At 41.2% G+C, this 15,661-nt stretch overlaps 1 protein-coding gene across 2 annotated transcripts in view; it reads left to right on the plus strand.

Annotated features, from left to right (window-relative positions):
- Positions 1-15,661, plus strand: part of LOC115145377 (tensin-3-like) — a 75,925-nt gene that overhangs the window by 19,839 nt on the left and 40,425 nt on the right. For both annotated transcript variants that reach the window (XM_029686896.2, XM_029686897.2), the window contains exons 3-5: positions 11,867-11,988; positions 12,855-12,966; positions 13,056-13,127. In XM_029686896.2, the coding sequence (XP_029542756.1) occupies positions 11,867-11,988; positions 12,855-12,966; positions 13,056-13,127 (306 nt within the window). The remainder of the gene's footprint in view (positions 1-11,866; positions 11,989-12,854; positions 12,967-13,055; positions 13,128-15,661) is intronic.

A 15,661-nucleotide genomic window follows, 5' to 3' on the forward strand; every position in this document is an offset into this window, starting at 1 on the left:
AGAAGGGATCCATAAGACGATCATTTGTATTATTTTCTACATTGCATAATAATTGTGAAGACATCGAAACTATGAAATAACACATATGGAATCATGAAGTAACCAAAAAATATTTGAAACGAATCAAAATATATTTTATATTTGTGATTTTTCAAAGTAGCCACACTTTGCCTTGATGACAGCTTTGCATACACTTGGCATGGCATTCTCTCAAAAATCAAATCAAACCAAATCAAATTTATTTATATAGCCCTTCGTACATCAGCTGATATCTCAAAGTGCTGTACAGAAACCCAGCCTAAACCCCCAAACAGCAAGCAATGCAGGTGTAGAAGCACGGTGGCTAGGAAAAACTCCCTAGAAAGGCCAAAACCTAGGAAGAAACCTAGAGAGGAACCAGGCTATGTGGGGTGGCCAGTCCTCTTCTGGCTGTGCCGGGTGGAGATTATAACAGAACAAGGCCAAGATGTTCAAATGTTCATAAATGACCAGCATGGTCGAATAATAATAAGGCAGAACAGTTGAAACTGGAGCAGCAGCACAATCAGGTGGACTGGGGACAGCAAGGAGTCATCATGTCAGGTAGTCCTGGGGCACGGTCCTAGGGCTCAGGTCCTCCGAGAGAGAGAAAGAAAGAGAGAATTAGAGAGAGCATATGTGGGGTGGCCAGTCCTCTTCTGGCTGTGCCGGGTGGAGATTATAACAGAACATGGCCAAGATGTTCAAATGTTCATAAATGACCAGCATGGTCGAATAATAGTAAGGCAGAACAGTTGAAACTGGAGCAGCAGCATGGCCAGGTGGACTGGGGACAGCAAGGAGTCATCATGTCAGGTAGTCCTGGGGCATGGTCCTAGGGCTCAGGTCAGTTGAAACTGGAGCAGCAGCATGGCCAGGTGGACTGGGGACAGCAAGGAGTCATCATGTCAGGTAGTCCTGGGGCATGATCCTAGGGCTCAGGTCCTCCGAGAGAGAGAAAGAGAGAGAGAAGGAGAGAATTAGAGAACGCACACTTAGATTCACACAGGACACCGAATAGGACAGGAGAAGTACTCCAGATATAACAAACTGACCCTAGCCCCCCGACACATAAACTACTGCAGCATAAATACTGGAGGCTGAGACAGGAGGGGTCAGGAGACACTGTGGCCCCATCCGAGGAAACCCCCGGACAGGGCCAAACAGGAAGGATATAACCCCACCCACTTTGCCAAAGCACAGCCCCCACACCACTAGAGGGATATCTCTTCATCAGGTAGTCAGCTTCATCAGGTAGTCACCTGGAATGCATTTCAATGAACAAGTGTGCCTTGTTAAGAGTTAATTTGTGGAATTTCATTCCTTCTTAATACATTTTAGTTGTGTTGTGACAAGGTAGGGGTGGTTTACAGAAGATAGCCATAGCCAAGTCCATATTGTGACAAGAACTGCTCAAATAAGCAAAGAGAATTCAAGAACTTTTAAAGTTTCTTCAAGTGCAGTCACAACAATCGTCTCTCATGAGGACTGTCACAGGAAAGAAGACCCAGAGTTCCCGCAGAGGATAAGTTCATTAGAAGTACCAGCCTCAGAAATGGCTTCCCAAATAAACGCTTCACAGAGTTCAAGTAACAGACATTTCTCAACATCAATTATTTGAATCAAATTCTAATCAAATCAAAATTTTAGGTGTAGACCTTACCGTGAAATGTTTACTTAAAGCCCTTAACCCACAATGCAGTTCAAGAAATAGAGTTAAGAAAATATTTACTAAATAAATAAAATCAAAAAGTAACACCGGAAAAATACACAACAATAATGAGTCTACTGTATATACAGGGGCTACCAGTCCAAAGTCAATGTGCGGGGATACAGGTTAGTTGAGGAAATTTGTAAAGTGACTATACATGGATAATAAACAGCGAGTAGCAGCAGTGTAAAAACAAAGGGGGTGTCAATGTTAATAGTCCGGATCAATTAATTGTTCAGTAGTCTTATGGCTTGGGGGCAGAAGCTATTAAGGGGCCTTCTGGTCCTAGACTGGGCGTTCTGGTACAGCTTGCCATGTGGTAGCAGATAGAACAGTCTATGACTTGGGTGACTGGATGTAGTCTTTGACCTATTTGTGGGCCTTCCTCTGACCCCTCCTAGTATATAGGCCCTGGATGTCAGGAAGCTGGGCCGTACGCACTACCCTCTGTAGCGCCTTACGGTCAGATGCCGAGCAGTTGCCATACCAGACTGTGATGCATCCGGGCAGGATGCTCTTGATGGTGCAGCTGTAGAATATTTTGAGGATCTGGGGACCCATGCCAAATCCTTTGCCTCCTGAGGGGGAAAAGGTTTTGTTGTGCCCTCTTCACGACTGTCTTGGTGTGTTTTGACCATTGGTGATGTGGACACCAAGGAACTTGAAACCCTCAAACCACTCCACTTCAGCCCATCGATGTTAATTGGGGCCTGTTTAGCCTGTCTTTTCCTATAGTCCACAATCACCTCCTTTGTCTTGATCACATCGAGGGAGACGTTGTTGTCCTGGCAGGTTTCTGACTTCTTCACTATAGTCTCATCATTGTCGATGATCAGGCCTACCACTGTTGTGTCGTCAGCAAACGTAATGATGGTGTTGGAGTCATGCTTTGCCACGCAGTCATGAGTAAACAGGGGACTAAACACGCACCCCTGAGGGGCCCCAGTGTTGAGGATTAGCATGGTAGATGTGTTGTTGCCTACCCTCACTGATGGGCAGCCCATCAGGAAGTCCAGGATCCAGTTGCAGAGGGAGGTGTGTAGTCCCAGGGTCCTTAGCTTAGTGATGAGCATTGTGGGAACTATGGTGTTGAATGCTGAGCTGTAGTCAATGAACAAAATTCTCATGTAGGAATTCCTTTTCTCCAGGTGGGAAAGGGCAGTGTGGAGCGCGACTGAGATTGCATCACCTGTGGATCTGTTGGGGCGGTATGCAAATTGGAGTGGGTCTAGGGTTTCCTGCATTATGGTGTTGATGTGAGCCATGACCAACCTTTCAAAGCATTTTATGGCTATCGATGGAGGGCTTCGGGGTGGTAATCATTTAGGCTGGTTACCTTCACTTTCTTGGGCACAGGGAATATGGTTGTCTGTTTGAAACATGTAGGAATTACAGACTCCGTCAGGGAGAGGTTGAAAATGTCAGTGAAGACACTTGCCAGTTGAGTATACATCCTGGTAATTCGTCTGGACCCGCGGCTTTGTAAATGTTGACCTGTTTAAAAGTCTTGCTCAAATTGGCTATGGAGAGAGTGGGCACACAGTCGTCCAGAACAGCTGGTGCTCTCGTGCATGCTTCAATGTTGCTCGCCTCGAAGCGAGGATAAAAGCCATTTAGCTCATCTGGTAGGCCTTCATGGTCCAATTGCTGAAAATAAACCACCACTAAAGGACACGAATAATAAGAAGAGACTTGCTTTGGCAAAGAAACATGAGCAATGGACATTAGATCGGTGGAAATCTGTCCTTTGGTCTGAGTCCAAATTTGAGATTTTTGGTTCCAACCGCCGTGTCTTTCTGAGACGCAGAGTAGGTAAACTGATGATCTCCGCATGTGTGGTTCCCACCGTGAAGCATGGAGGAGGAGGTGTGATGGTGTTAGGGTGCTTTGCTGGTGACACTGTCTGTGATTTATTTAGTGTTCAAGGCGCACTTAACCAGCATGGCTACCTCAGCATTCTACAACGACACTCCATCCCATCTGGTTTGCGCTTAGTGGGACTATCATTTGTTTTTCAACAGGACAATGACCCAACACACCTCCAGGCTGTGTAAAAGGTTATTGACCAAGGAGAGAGATGGAGTGCTTTATTAGACAACCTGGCCTCTTCAATCACTAGACCTCACCCCAATTGAGATGGTTTGGGATGTGTTAGACCATAGAATGAAGGAAAACAAGCCAACAAGTGCTCAGCATATGTGGGAACTCCTTCAAGACTGTTGGAAAAGCATTCCTCATGAAGCTGGTTGAGAGAATGCCAAGAGTGTGCAAAGCTATCATCAAGTCAAAGGGTGGCTATCTTCTGTATACCACCCCTACCTTGTCACAACTGATTGGCTCAAACTGATTAAGAAGGAAAGAGATTCCACAAATGTACTTTTAAGGCACACCTGTTAATTGAAATGTATTCTAGGTGAGTACCTCATGAAGCAGGTTGAGAGAATGCCAAGAGTGTGCAAAGCTGTCATCAAGGCAAAGGGTGGTTACTTTGAAGAATCTCAAATATAAAATAAATGTTGATTTGTTTAACACTTTATTGTTTACTACATGATTCCATATGTGTCATTTCATTGTTTTGATGTCTTCACTATTATTCTTCAATGTATAAAAAAGTACAAATTAAGAAAAACCCTGGAATGAGTAGGTGTGTCCAAACTTTGGACTGGTATTGTATATGGCACATCTGTCAATTTGTTGGTCCTTATTAAACTTCTTATGGCTGCAGTGGCAGTATTGAGTAGCTTGGATGAAAGGTGCCCAGAGGTGCCCAGAGTAAACAGCCTGCTCCTCAGTCTCAGTTGCTAATATATGCATCGTATTATTAGTATTGGATATAAAACACTCTGAAGTTTCTAAAACTGTTTGAATGATGTCTGTGAGTATAAGTACAGAACTCATATGGCAGGCAAACACCTGAGAAGAAATCAAAACAGCAAGTGAAAAATCTGAGGTTAGTATATTTTCACCCCAGGCCCTATTGAATTCACATTGGGATATGAATGAAGTTGCACTTCCTAGGGCTTCCACTAGATGTCAACCGTCTTTAGAAACTTGAATGAGGCTTCTACTGTGTTGTGGGACTGAATAAGAGCTGAATGAGTCAGGTTACTGGCAAAGAGCCATTTCCTGGTTACGCGCATTCCACATGATATCGCCCTGCGTTCCGTTGCTCCTCTAGACACAAAGGAATTCTCCGGTTGGAACTTTATTGAAGATTTATGAGAAAAACAACCCAAAAACATCCTAACGATTGATTCTGTACTTAGTTTGAAATGTTTCTTCGACCTGTAATATAACTTCTTGACGTTTTTGTCCGAAGTAATGCACAAGCGTTTGGATATGTGTACCTAACGCTAACAATAGTAGCTACTTGGACATAAATAACTGACATTATTGAACAAATCAAGCATTTATTGTGGAACTGCGATTCCTGGGAGTGCATTCTGATGAAGCTCATCAAAGGTAAGGGAATATTTATAATGTGATTTCTGGTTTCTGTTGACAGCTAATTTGATTATTTTTCTGAGCGCCGTCCCAGATTATTGCATGGGTTGCTTTTTCCGTAAAGTTTTTTTGAAATCTGACACAGCGGTTGCATTAAGGAGAGATATATCTATAATTCCATGTGTATAACTTGTAGTATCATCTACATTTATGATGAGTATTTCTGTTGAATCGATGTGGCTATGCAAAATCACTGGATGTTTTGGAACTACTAAACATAACGCGCCAATGTAAACTCTGATTTCTTTATAAAAATATGAACTTTATCAAACAAAACATACATGTATTGTGTAACATGAAGTCTCAACTGATGAAGATCATCAAAGGTTAGTGATTAATTTTATCTCTATTTGTTCTTTTTGTGACTCCTCACTTTGGCTGTAAAAATGGCTGTGTTTTTCTGTGACTTGGTGGTGACCTAACATAATCGTTTGTGGTGCTTTCGCTGTAAAGCCTATTTGAAATCGGACACTGTGGTGTGATTAAAAACAAGATTACCTTTAGATATAAGATACATGTCTGTTTGAGGAATTTTAAATATGACATTTCTGTTGTTTTGAATTTGGTGCCCTGCACTTTCACTGGCTGTTGTCATATCATCCCTGCAGCCCTAAGAAGTTTTAAATGAAACTGGTATATTTTTTTATTCATCACAAATTTCTTTATGAATTTTGGTCTTTAATGCAAGGCCGACAGACTACTTTTCCCCTCTTCCACTTGCCTCTTCTATTTTTATGTTAATGCTGCAATTCGTTGTTTGTAATTTTGGGTAGAGCAGTCATTTCCATATGTTTTTGTTAGCTGCATGTGTGACATAACTCCACCAGTCCTATTTATGATATAATTTACAAAGATTATACCTTTTTTAAACAAAATGCTTCCTTATTGGCCATTCCCATCAATAAAGAGAGAAATAGAAAACATGTTCACATAAATGCGCTATATAGATATTAATATTAAGTGATATCCGTATCGCCCTTAGACCACTGCTGTTGTCCTCCAAGTGTTTATTCAAGTTGGATGTATAATCTTTGGATGCCGATAACAGTCTCACCGTTGGAAGACATAGCTTGGACTGTTTCCTACAAAAACCTATTCCTGCTCGTTTCCCACGATCCAGCCAACGCATTTGGTGTGTCATCGTAGTGGTCTCTGACTTGTGTTCAGACTCGCTCAGGTGGATCAAACTTAAACTTGCGACTGTTTTCAATGCTGATTTGAATGTCATTGAGGAAACAGAATTGTGTCCCCACATTGTTTTCTCAAACATCCTTTTTTTTTATTTATAAGAAATCCTAGAAGTGTTCATCTAGTTTTTCAAAAGTATCTGTAATCAAATTACTATATTTTTGCTGGTAACGTAACGGATTACAGTTACAGTTTAATGTAACTGATTACATGTGATCTGTTACTACCAAACCCTGACAGTACAGCTCTTCAGTTACAGTACAGCTTTACATTGGAATTCCTCAGAAACATACTGTACAACAGTCCTCTGACTGTCTGTCTGTCTGGCATGAGGATTCTGACATGATGCCAGAGGCCAGGCTAAAGGAAATAAAGCTGTGCCAGCTTTCAGCTGTTTAGACAGAGAGCTGAACCGCAGGTAGTTGAGTTAATCATAGTTTGGTTTGGTTTGGGTATGTTCTCGTAGCAGAGTTCACTACTTCCAACACAGACATGCTTTATTCGCCTTTGTCCTCTATGTTTTCTGAGTGGGTGTAAAAGTTTGACTTAAACCAGTAATTGGAACTTTTATATAAGCACTGTAAAACCAGGTTCTCATAGGTACAGTACAGTAACTGACTTAAACTAATCTTTTGAAGTGACTGGAAGAAATGTCTTCACAGCTCGGATTATATGTAGCAGTGCCTAAGAAAACATAGCTGTATTCGTTGCAGTTGGAACTGTACTGTATGTATCAGGACAAGGGGATAATGTGACAAACAAACTGGTGTAATGACAATTAACTAGATGTGAACTGTGTGTGTGTGTGTGTGTGTGTGTGTGTGTTTTTCCCTCTCTCCTGCCTTAGGTACCTGAATTTTGCAACCCTACTTCGCAGGCCTTTTTCTGGCACCTGTATTAGGGTAAAGCATCAAAATAAGACCTTATGAGACACGTAATGTATTGTCGTTTGTGGTTTCCAAAAATCTTTACAGGTAAAAGGTCAAATTCAGTCATCATTAATTGAAAATTCTAAATAATAAATCATTCAAACAATGAACCATCAATTCAAATTAGGCAAACCAAATGGTCAATCAATCAAACACAACAGAATCAGGAGAATCCATCCATCAGTCACTCAGTCCACAATGTTTCTTTGTGTTGGGGGAGGGGAAGGGGTGGAGTCTGAGCTGGCAGATGCTGGATGAAGGTGACAGTTGTGGTTGGTCGGTGTTATGTCCAAGGTTGGTGCTGGTGTTGGGGCTGGAAGTTGTGTTGGTTCTAGTGTGATGAGTTAAATGAGTGAAAAGGGAAATTGGTTGCAAAAGCCAGAGCCAATTTGTGTCTGCGGGCAGGAGTTGTGACAGAGAGAGAGTTTTACATTTTATATAGATATGCGATATACATTTTAAAATAAATTCCAAATATAGTTGACATATCTATCGTCCTATCATGATAGAACGATCCCCAATCCTATATCCTAGACACCCACACACTAAGAAGGAGTCCTTATCTGTTTTATAGGCCTACTGCAAGTAGCCTATATGCAGCCAAGACAGAAAGATTAACACGGTCGGAGACCCACTAAAGCAGCACCGCCCACTCAAGTGTCTGAGCCGGGCAGGGTTGGTCCTATAAAGCCAAAGCCCCCAGATGGGTGAGCATAATATCGCTCAAAGCCACTGATGAGATCCTTGATGACCTCGTACCACACCGGTGGGGATTCTGGTGGAGTACTCCCACCCAGTGGCAGTGCTGGCAACACTACAGAAGCTGCAGTAACCCTTGGGGATGAGGTCGCCCTGGCGTCACAAAATCCTAGAGTGGTCTGACTGCACTGGGGTGATTGGAAAAATGGTCACAACGGGGGGACCAATGTGAGTGTTTGTCGGAGGAAAGGGGTGTGTCCGAGTTCCATAAGCTAGGACTAGACATTGGTTAATCAAATCTCCCAATTCTTGCTCAATTTGCCTTCTCAAACAGCTACAACTGTATTCGCATTCACACATCAAGTCTCCTCTTGAGTTGGGCTCGGGATTGGAACAACTGTTGAACATTTGAGCTTGTGGTTGTTTGTGGGGGAGGGGTGGAGAGAGTGTGCGTATGTATCCCACATATGTTGCTATGGGGGTCATGATGTTAGGAACAGGGTAGGATGATTCACAATAATTGTTTGACAAAATAATAATTGCTTGCCGAAAATGTAATTTTTTGTAATGTCATTCCTAGTTATTGGTAACAATCCTTCATAGGAAGGTCCTACATTATTACACATACTATTCATTAATTGTGGAAACAAACTAAGATTAAGCAATCATTTTCTACATGATATAAATATATATATGTCGTTTTTATAATTACATACAGCATAATCAAGGAAATGCTTTTGGCTGTTGATCTGCTTCTTTTCTCTAGCTTGCATAGGGTGCTCTTTTCAAAGAATGGGTCCCAGTCTCTGGGGGGCCCTGGTATCCAGGTGGGCAGGGGTGGTCTGCCAGTCAATTTGGAAGACAACCCAACTTGGGATGCGGGGAGGTTTTAGCGGGTAGTGGAGAAGAATTGGAGGTTTACTCAGTCGCAGTGAAAATATCATGTTACAGCTATATGGACACTCAATCATCATGGTACTTTTTAATGGTAACATATATTATGATAAATGAAATTGAAGCTTGTATCTCATTAAGGCAAATGGTGAAATGTGTATAGCCAGTTGTAATTGTAATGGCTTTGCAGATAATTTAAAAAAGCACGATCATTATTTACCTAAAAGATAAGGAATATAATATCTACTCCAACGGGCAAAGAAACTCAAAAGGGGTGATGATATTAATTAAGGATAATTTCATCCAAATGTGTAAGTGTACTACATTACATAATTCACAAAGAAATACAACTTTTACATTACCATGTAGTTTACCAATAAGATGGTCTGACGGTGAAGTGGACAAACTAGCTATTTATATCCTAAAGAAATACATTCTCACTACAATACATTTGAATAGAAAGTTAGCAAAAATAGATAACATCTTGATACCATGGAAAGAAAAATACCTGTCTGTTGGTGGAATAATCACCCTGATTAACTCTTTAGTCATATACTAATTTACCAAGTTGTTTATGGCCCTGCCTACACCTTATACAAAATGATTAACTCTTTAGTCATATACTAGTTTACCAAGTTGCTTATGGCCCTGCCTACACCTAACAACTATATATTTTTTAAATTATATGACAGCTGTGCCAGGTTGCAAAATAGTTGGGAGAGATTTACATTGTACCGATTCTATGGTTTATGAACTGAAACACAAAATGACGCTGGATTCAAAGCTTAGATTTTTTTAACATTTAAATTATTATACAAAATGATTAAAACAAATATAATGTCATATATATGGGGGATACAACCATCCCAGCTCTGCTGATTTTTTCTTCTAAGGGACGGAATCATTAGATTACATTAGATCACTAGATCACCCATATGTACTTTGTTTTTGGTCGCAGGTTCGGGAATGGTTGAAGAATTGTAACATTTACTTGGAGATAACTCTGCAAATAGCACTGCTGGGTGATTTGGAAAGTCATAGTCAATCGATCAATAACATAATAATACTGTTAGCAAAGAAAAATCTTTAATTCACAATCTGTAGAAACTATGAGAATATATATATATATTTTTAAACTTTTGTGAAAAATCACAACACAATTTAACAATATATGGGGGACTAAAACTAACAAAAAACAATATAACTAATGTAAAATATACTGTAAATAAAATGTATATAGTATATATGAGCTGGAAGTAGAAGCCTAAGTGCTGTTGTCCATTAGTTTACTCCAATTAGGGGAGGATGAAAGGGGGGGAATAAAGAAGGAAATAATAAAACATATACCAGTCAAAAGTTTGGACACACCTACTCATCCATATTTTCATTATACATTGTAGAATAATAGTGAAGACATCAAAATTATGAAATTAAACATATGGAATCATGTAGAAACCAAAAAAGTGTTTAACAAATACAAATCTATTTTTGATTTTAGAATTTTCAAAGTAGCCACCCTTTGCCTTGATGACAGCTTTGCACACTCTTGGCATTCTCTCAACCAGCTTCACCTGGAATGGTTTTCCAAAAGTCTTGAAAGAGTTCCCACATATGCTTAGCACTTGTTGGCTGCTTTCCCTTCACTCTGCGGTCCAACTCATCCCAAACCATCTCAATTGGGTTGAGATTGGGTGATTGTGGAGGCCAGGTTATCTGATGCAGCAATCCATCACTCTCCTTCTTGGTCAAATAGCCCTTACACCGCCTGGAGTTGTGTTGGGTCATTGTCCTGTTGAACAATAATTGTTAGTACCACTAATCAAAAACCAGATGGGACCAAACCATATCGCTGCAGAATACAGGTTAAGTGTGCCTTGAATTCTCAATAAATCACTGACAGTGTCACCAGCAAAGCACCCCCAGACCATCACACCTCCTCCTCCATGCTTCACGGTGGGAACCACACATGGAGAGATCATCCGTTCACTTATATGGAGGTTGGAACCAAAAATCTCAAATTTGGACTCATCAGACCAACATTTCCACGGGTCATTGCTTGTTTCTTGTTTCTTGGCCCAATCAAGTCTATTTTTCTTATTGGTGTCCTTTAGTAGGTCTTTCTTTACAGCAATTGGACCATGAAGGCCTGATTCATGCAGTCTCCTCTGAACAGTTGATGTTGAGATATGTCTGTTACTTGAACTCTGTGAAGCATTTATTTTGGATGTAATTTCTAAGGCTGGTGACTAATGAACTTATCTTCTGCAGCAGAGATAACTCTGGGTTTTCCTTTACTGTGGCGGTCCTCACAAGAGCTAGTTTCATCATAGCGCTTGATGGTTTCTGCGACTGCACTTGAAGAAACTTTCAAAGTTTTAGAAATGTTCCGTATTGACTGACCTTCATGTCTTAAAGTAATGAAGGACTTACGTTTCTCTTTGCTTATTTGAGCTGTTCTTGCCATAATATGGACTTGGTCTTTTACCAAATAGGGCTATCTTCTGTACACACCCCTACCTTGTAACAACACAACTGATTGGCTCAAACGCGTGAAGAAGGAAAGAAATTCCACAAATTAACTTTTAACAAGACACACCTGTTAATTGAAAAGCATTGTGGGTGACTACCTCATGAAGCTGGTTGAGAGAATGCCAAGAGTGTGCAAAGCTATCATCAAGGCTAAGGGTGGCTACTTTAAAGAATCTCAAATCTAAAATATATATATTTGATTTGTTTAACACTTCTTTGGTTACTGCATGATTCCATGTGTTATTTCATAGTTTAGATGTCTTCACTATTATTCTACAATGTAGAAAATGGTACAAATTTAAGAAAAACCCTGGAATGTTCATAAAAAGGCTGCAAGCAAAAACACACATTATCTATTCTCTCTGTGTCTCTGTCTCTATCTTTCTGTCTTCAGGCTGGAAGCATAGACAGGCCAGTGATGTCACAGATTACCCAGGGTTCCATAGTCCGGGTTGGAGCGGAGCCCAGACGTTCCAGAACTCTCTGATCTTCAGGCCCAACCTTCTTCCCTCTCAGGTATACACACACAACACCTCAACTTACCCACCTCCCAGTTAAACACACCACCCCCTACTGGTTACACACCTGCTATACACCATAATACGCAATAGTCATGGGTATGCTAGGAGTTCTTTTCCTTGGTCATGATCATGCGGTTAGTAAAAACACCTGGCTATGTCCATGGTTAATCTACGTGTCACGCTCTGACCTTAGATATCTCTGTTTTCTTTATAGTTTTTGGTTAGGTCAGGGTGTAACGAGGATGGGCATGCTAGTTTTTGTATTGTCTAGGGTTTTGTATGTCTAGGGGTTTCGTAGGTCTAGGTAATATGTATGTCTATGGTGGCCTGATATGGTTCCCAATCAGAGGCAGCTGTTTATCGTTGTCTCTGATTGGGGATCATATTTAGGTAGCCATTTCCCATTTTGTGGTTGTGGGTTCTTGTTCTATGTTTAGTTGCCTGTCTGCACTACTCATATTAGCTTCACGGTTTGTTTGTTATTTAGTTCATTTATTCAGTGTTCATTCTTAAATCAAGAAGAATGCTGCACCTTGGTCTCCTTCACATGATGAATGTGACACTATGTTGAATTCCATTCAAACTACAGTAGTTCATGTTTGTGTTGGTGTGAAGCAGAAGAACTGGGGCTGTTTTGTCTGAATCGTTGAGATTCCTGGTTTGTGTCCCAAATGGCACCCTACTCCACCCTATTTTAACCAGAGCCCTCTGCAGTCCGTGGGAAAAGTAGTGCACTATAATGGGAATAAGGTGCCATTTGGGATGCAACTCTCACACCTATTCTCATGGCAGGGCAGCATGAATAGCAAGAACAGTCACACACAGATCACAAGTCTGCCCGGCATGTGTGTGTGTTTACAGCGTGGCCGTCTCTACAGGATGGAGGACTATGAAGGACAGACTCCAGTGACGGAGAGCTGTGACATCATCCCACCCACACCAGCATTTCCTGTTTCTCCTCCAACGCCCTGTGGTAAGAGACAGCGAATAAAACAATTAAGGTGTGTGTGTCTGTGTGTGTTGTTATATCATATCTGATCAGACATCTTCTCTCTTCCCCAGTAAAAAGTTGTCCAGATGTCTCTTACATGAGGCATGGCAAGGGACAGTGGGAGATGAGCAGAACATCACAAGGTACATTTAAACTCTGTTACTATGTGTATTTGTATGCTTTTTGTATGTGTGTATGTCTGAGTGAGAGTGAGAGAGAAGAGAGAAAGATGTTCTTGCTTGGTTGTAAAGAACACCCAGTGTAAACCCAAACCTTTGAGTTGTGATTAATGCTGGACAGAGTTCAGAGGCAGGGTGGAATCCTTAAGTGGTATAATCCATTATACATGTGCACATCCTACTTTCATTATTATGCCCCCACTTTGCCCTCTGAACCTGGCCTCTCCACTGCTGATGTGCACATGGTTGCATTTTGTAATACCGAATGATGGGCATGAGGGATTTGTCTAGGGTCACTAACCCGTAGGGCTCTGGTAGCCTAGCGTTTAAGAGCGTTGGGTTAGTACACAAAAGGTTGCTGGTTTGACTCCCCGAGCCGACTATGTGAACAATCTGTTGATGTGCCCTTATTGTTCCTGTAAGCCACTCTGGTTAACCTCTTGATTCTAGCCATCCCGGATCCGGGATCGTGAATACAGCCTCAAGCTCATTACCATAACGCAACGTTAGCTATTCATGAAAATCGGAAATGAAATGAAATAAATATATTTGCTCTCAAGCTTAGCCTTTTGTTAACAACACTGTCATCTCAGATTTTCAAAATATGCTTTTGAACCAAAGCTAAACAAGTATTTGTGTAACAGTATTGATAGCCTAGCATAGCATTAAGCCTGGCATTCAGCAGGCAACATTTTCACAAAAACAAGAAAAGCATTCAAATAAAATCATTTACCTTTGAAGAACTTCAGATGTTTTCAATGAGGAGACTCTCAGTTAGATAGCAAATGTTCAGTTTTTACAAAAAGATTATTTGTGTAGACAAATCGCTCCGTTTTCTTCATCACGTTTGGGCAAGAAAAAAAACGAAAATTAAGTCATTAAAACGCAAACTTTTTCGACAGAAACATGGCAAACGTTGTTTAGAATCAATCCTCAAGGTGTTTTTCACATATCTATCGATGATAAATCCTTCGTGGCAGTTGACTTTCTCCTCTGAAGAAATGGAACGTGCATGGACCACAATAATTTCGACGCAGGACACCGGGCGGACACCTGGTAAATGTAGTCTCTTATGGTCAATCTTCCAATGATATGCCTACAAATACGTCAAAATGCTGCAGACACCTTGGGGAAATGACAGAAAGGGCAGGCTCATTCCTGGCGCATTCACAGCCATATAAGGAGACATTGGAACACAGCGCCTTCAGAATCTGGGGCATTTCCTGTATGAAACTTCATCTTGGTTTCGCCTGTAGCATTAATTCTGGGGCACTCACAGATAATATCTTTGCAGTTTTGGAAACGTCAGTGTGTTCTATCCAATTATATGCATAGTCGAGCATCTTTTCGTGACAAAATATCTTGTTTAAAACGGGAACGTTTTTTATCCAAAAATTAAGAGCGCCCCTTATCTCGAAGAAGTTAAGAGTAAGAGTTTCTGCTAAATTACAAAAATGTTACTGTAGATAGGAGTTTTGTGAGATGCATTGGTATTCATTGTCCTGTTTAGGATGTTTTAGTTTGGGACAAACCAGAGGTAATGGGGAAATAAAGAGATCATTCTCATTCTATCCCATTGACAGAAGCCAGTCCAGCTGATACTGTAAATCATTGTATAATTAACCCACTGTACAGAGATGAAGTGACTTCTGTTGGCAGGATGCCCACATACAAAACAACTACAGTTCAGTGGCCACGCATGACTCCAACAACATCATTAAGTTTGCCGACAGCACAACGGATGGTGGGCCTGATCACCGACGACAATTAGACATCATACAGGGAGGAGGTCAGAGACCTGGCATTGTGGTACCAGGACAACAACCTCTCCCTCAATGTCGGTAAGACAAAGGAGATGATCTTGGACCACAGGAAACAGAGGGCTGAGCAATTCACATCAATGGGGCTGTAGTGGAGCGGTTCGAAATGTTGAAGTTCCTTCACTAAGGATCTATCACATCCAAACACATCAACACAATTGCGAAGATGGCACAACAACGCCTCTTCCCCCTCAACAGGCTGAAAAGAGTAAAAAAGTTAAACAGCTGCACCATCGAGAGCATCTTGACTGGCTGCATCACTGCTTGGTATGGCAACTGCTTGGCATCCGACCGCAAGGCGCTACAGAGTGTAGTATGTACAGCCCAGTACATCACTGGGACTGATCTCCTTGCCATCCACGACCTCTATACCATGCGGTGTCAGAGGAAAGACCAACAAATTGTCAAAGACTCCAGCCACCCAAGCCACAGACTGTTCTCTCTGCGCACACACACACACACACACACACACACCACATACGCTGCTGCTAGTCAGTTTAACCCTACCTACTGTATATGTACAGTACATATCTACCTCAAAGACCTTGTACCCCTGCACATCGACTCGATACTAGTACTCCCTGTATACAGCCATGTTATTTTCTACTCCCTATATACAGCCATGTTATTTTCTACTCCCTATATACAGCCATGTTATTTTCTACTTCCTGTATACAG

This window comes from Oncorhynchus nerka, linkage group LG17 (genome assembly GCF_034236695.1).
Source record: "Oncorhynchus nerka isolate Pitt River linkage group LG17, Oner_Uvic_2.0, whole genome shotgun sequence".
NCBI lineage: Eukaryota > Metazoa > Chordata > Actinopteri > Salmoniformes > Salmonidae > Oncorhynchus > Oncorhynchus nerka.